This window comes from Trypanosoma equiperdum (genome assembly GCF_001457755.1).
Source record: "Trypanosoma equiperdum strain OVI genome assembly, contig: ctg_1880, whole genome shotgun sequence".
Taxonomy (NCBI): domain Eukaryota; phylum Euglenozoa; class Kinetoplastea; order Trypanosomatida; family Trypanosomatidae; genus Trypanosoma; species Trypanosoma equiperdum.
The window spans coordinates 1,589-3,005 of record NW_027123927.1 but is presented as its reverse complement, the minus strand read 5'-3'; the positions used below and the strand labels follow the sequence as shown (position 1 = coordinate 3,005).

The following is a 1,417-nucleotide window of genomic DNA, read 5'->3' as shown; positions in this document are numbered from 1 at the left end:
AAAAAAAAAAAAAGGAAAACATAAGATAAATAAAAGATGTGAGGAGAAATACAAGAGGAATAAACCACCGCACAGTAGTGGAAGAGGAATGTGGCGTGTATGAAAAGTAAGAGATGAGTGGCTGTAAGGCGCATCTTCAATTGTTATGCAGCTTATTATTATTATTACTGTTATAATAATAATAATAATAATAATAATATCAGCAATGGCGGTTCTTATTATCATTATTAATTTGCTTGCTATTGGCGTTGTTTTCTTTTTTCCTTTTTGTACATGGTTTTTGTTTAAAAAAGAAAAAAAATTTTCAGTCTTCTTTTGTTTTTTTCTTTCTTTTTTCTCGACTCTCCCCCTCCTTTTTTTTTTCTGCCACTTCGCCTCAATTTCAATATTTGATCCCTTCATTTTTATCTATTCTGCACGCATAAACGCTGTAAAGAATTTGAGGAAATGATATGAGGAGGCGATTGATAAAAATGGACAAAAAATGTGCGTTTTGCTGTTTTTTTTCCTTTTGAATTTCGCCTGTAATGATGAGACTAATATTTAGAAATTAGTGAAGAGGAGGAAAGTGGGGGAAATTAAAAAGGGAGAGGGTAGAAAAACGGAGGGTTAGGATGAAAGAGGACCAAAAAAAAAAAAAGAGTGATGAAACATCTTTTTTTGTGTTGTTTGTTCTTCTGAAAAGGAAATAAATAAATAAATAAAAAGGGGAAGTGAAGGAGAATAAGAATGCTGTGAAGGAGACATGCGAAGAATGTTAATGGCATTACGTAATGCAATGAATGATGTGTTGGACAAAAACAGGGCGAATATTTATGATTAAAAATATTTATGTGCCCTTTGGCGTGGGTGTATTGGTAGATATGGAATGCGAGTACGCGTGTTTTATATATTTATGTATGAACAAGATTAATTAAAACAAAACGAACTGGAAGTGTGTGAATATAATGGGACCGAATACGGTGATGAGGAGGTGGAAGAAAATTGATGTGGCTGGTTGGCGGAAATCAAAAGCAAAAAAAAAACGACACGATTAGGCTGAGAGGAAAAAAAAACCAATGAAAAGAAAAAACAACAACTGAAAATGTGAAAGGGATGACACAAGGCGACTTGTTGTTTCCATCCGCTTTGTCTTTTTTTCCCCCTCTCTCTCTCTCTCTCTTCTCCATTGTGTCTTTCTTTTCATTCCGGTTCTTTGTATTTTTTTTTTTTTACATGATGGTTTGTGCGTTTTTAAATTTTATTTTCCACTTCCACTCCTTCATCTCTTCACTTCCACCTGTTTTTATGTTTTTGTGCTTTCATGTTTTGTTTTCTTTCCACCTCTTCGAAGACGGAATCAACCACTTTTTTTTTGTTTCTTTTCTTACAATTTTTTCAATGCTGTCATCATTGTTGTTGATTTCGTGCACTTGCC

At 33.6% G+C, this 1,417-nt stretch overlaps 1 pseudogene across 1 annotated transcript in view; it reads right to left on the bottom strand.

Annotated features, from left to right (window-relative positions):
- TEOVI_000590100:pseudogene overlaps positions 1–134 on the bottom strand; it is a 567-nt pseudogene extending 433 nt beyond the window's left edge. The window contains exon 1 of the mRNA in view: positions 1–134. This exon is cut by the window's left edge and continues 13 nt beyond it. Coding sequence covers positions 1–134 — 134 coding nt within the window.
- Between the last annotated feature and the right edge of the window lie 1,283 nt (positions 135–1,417).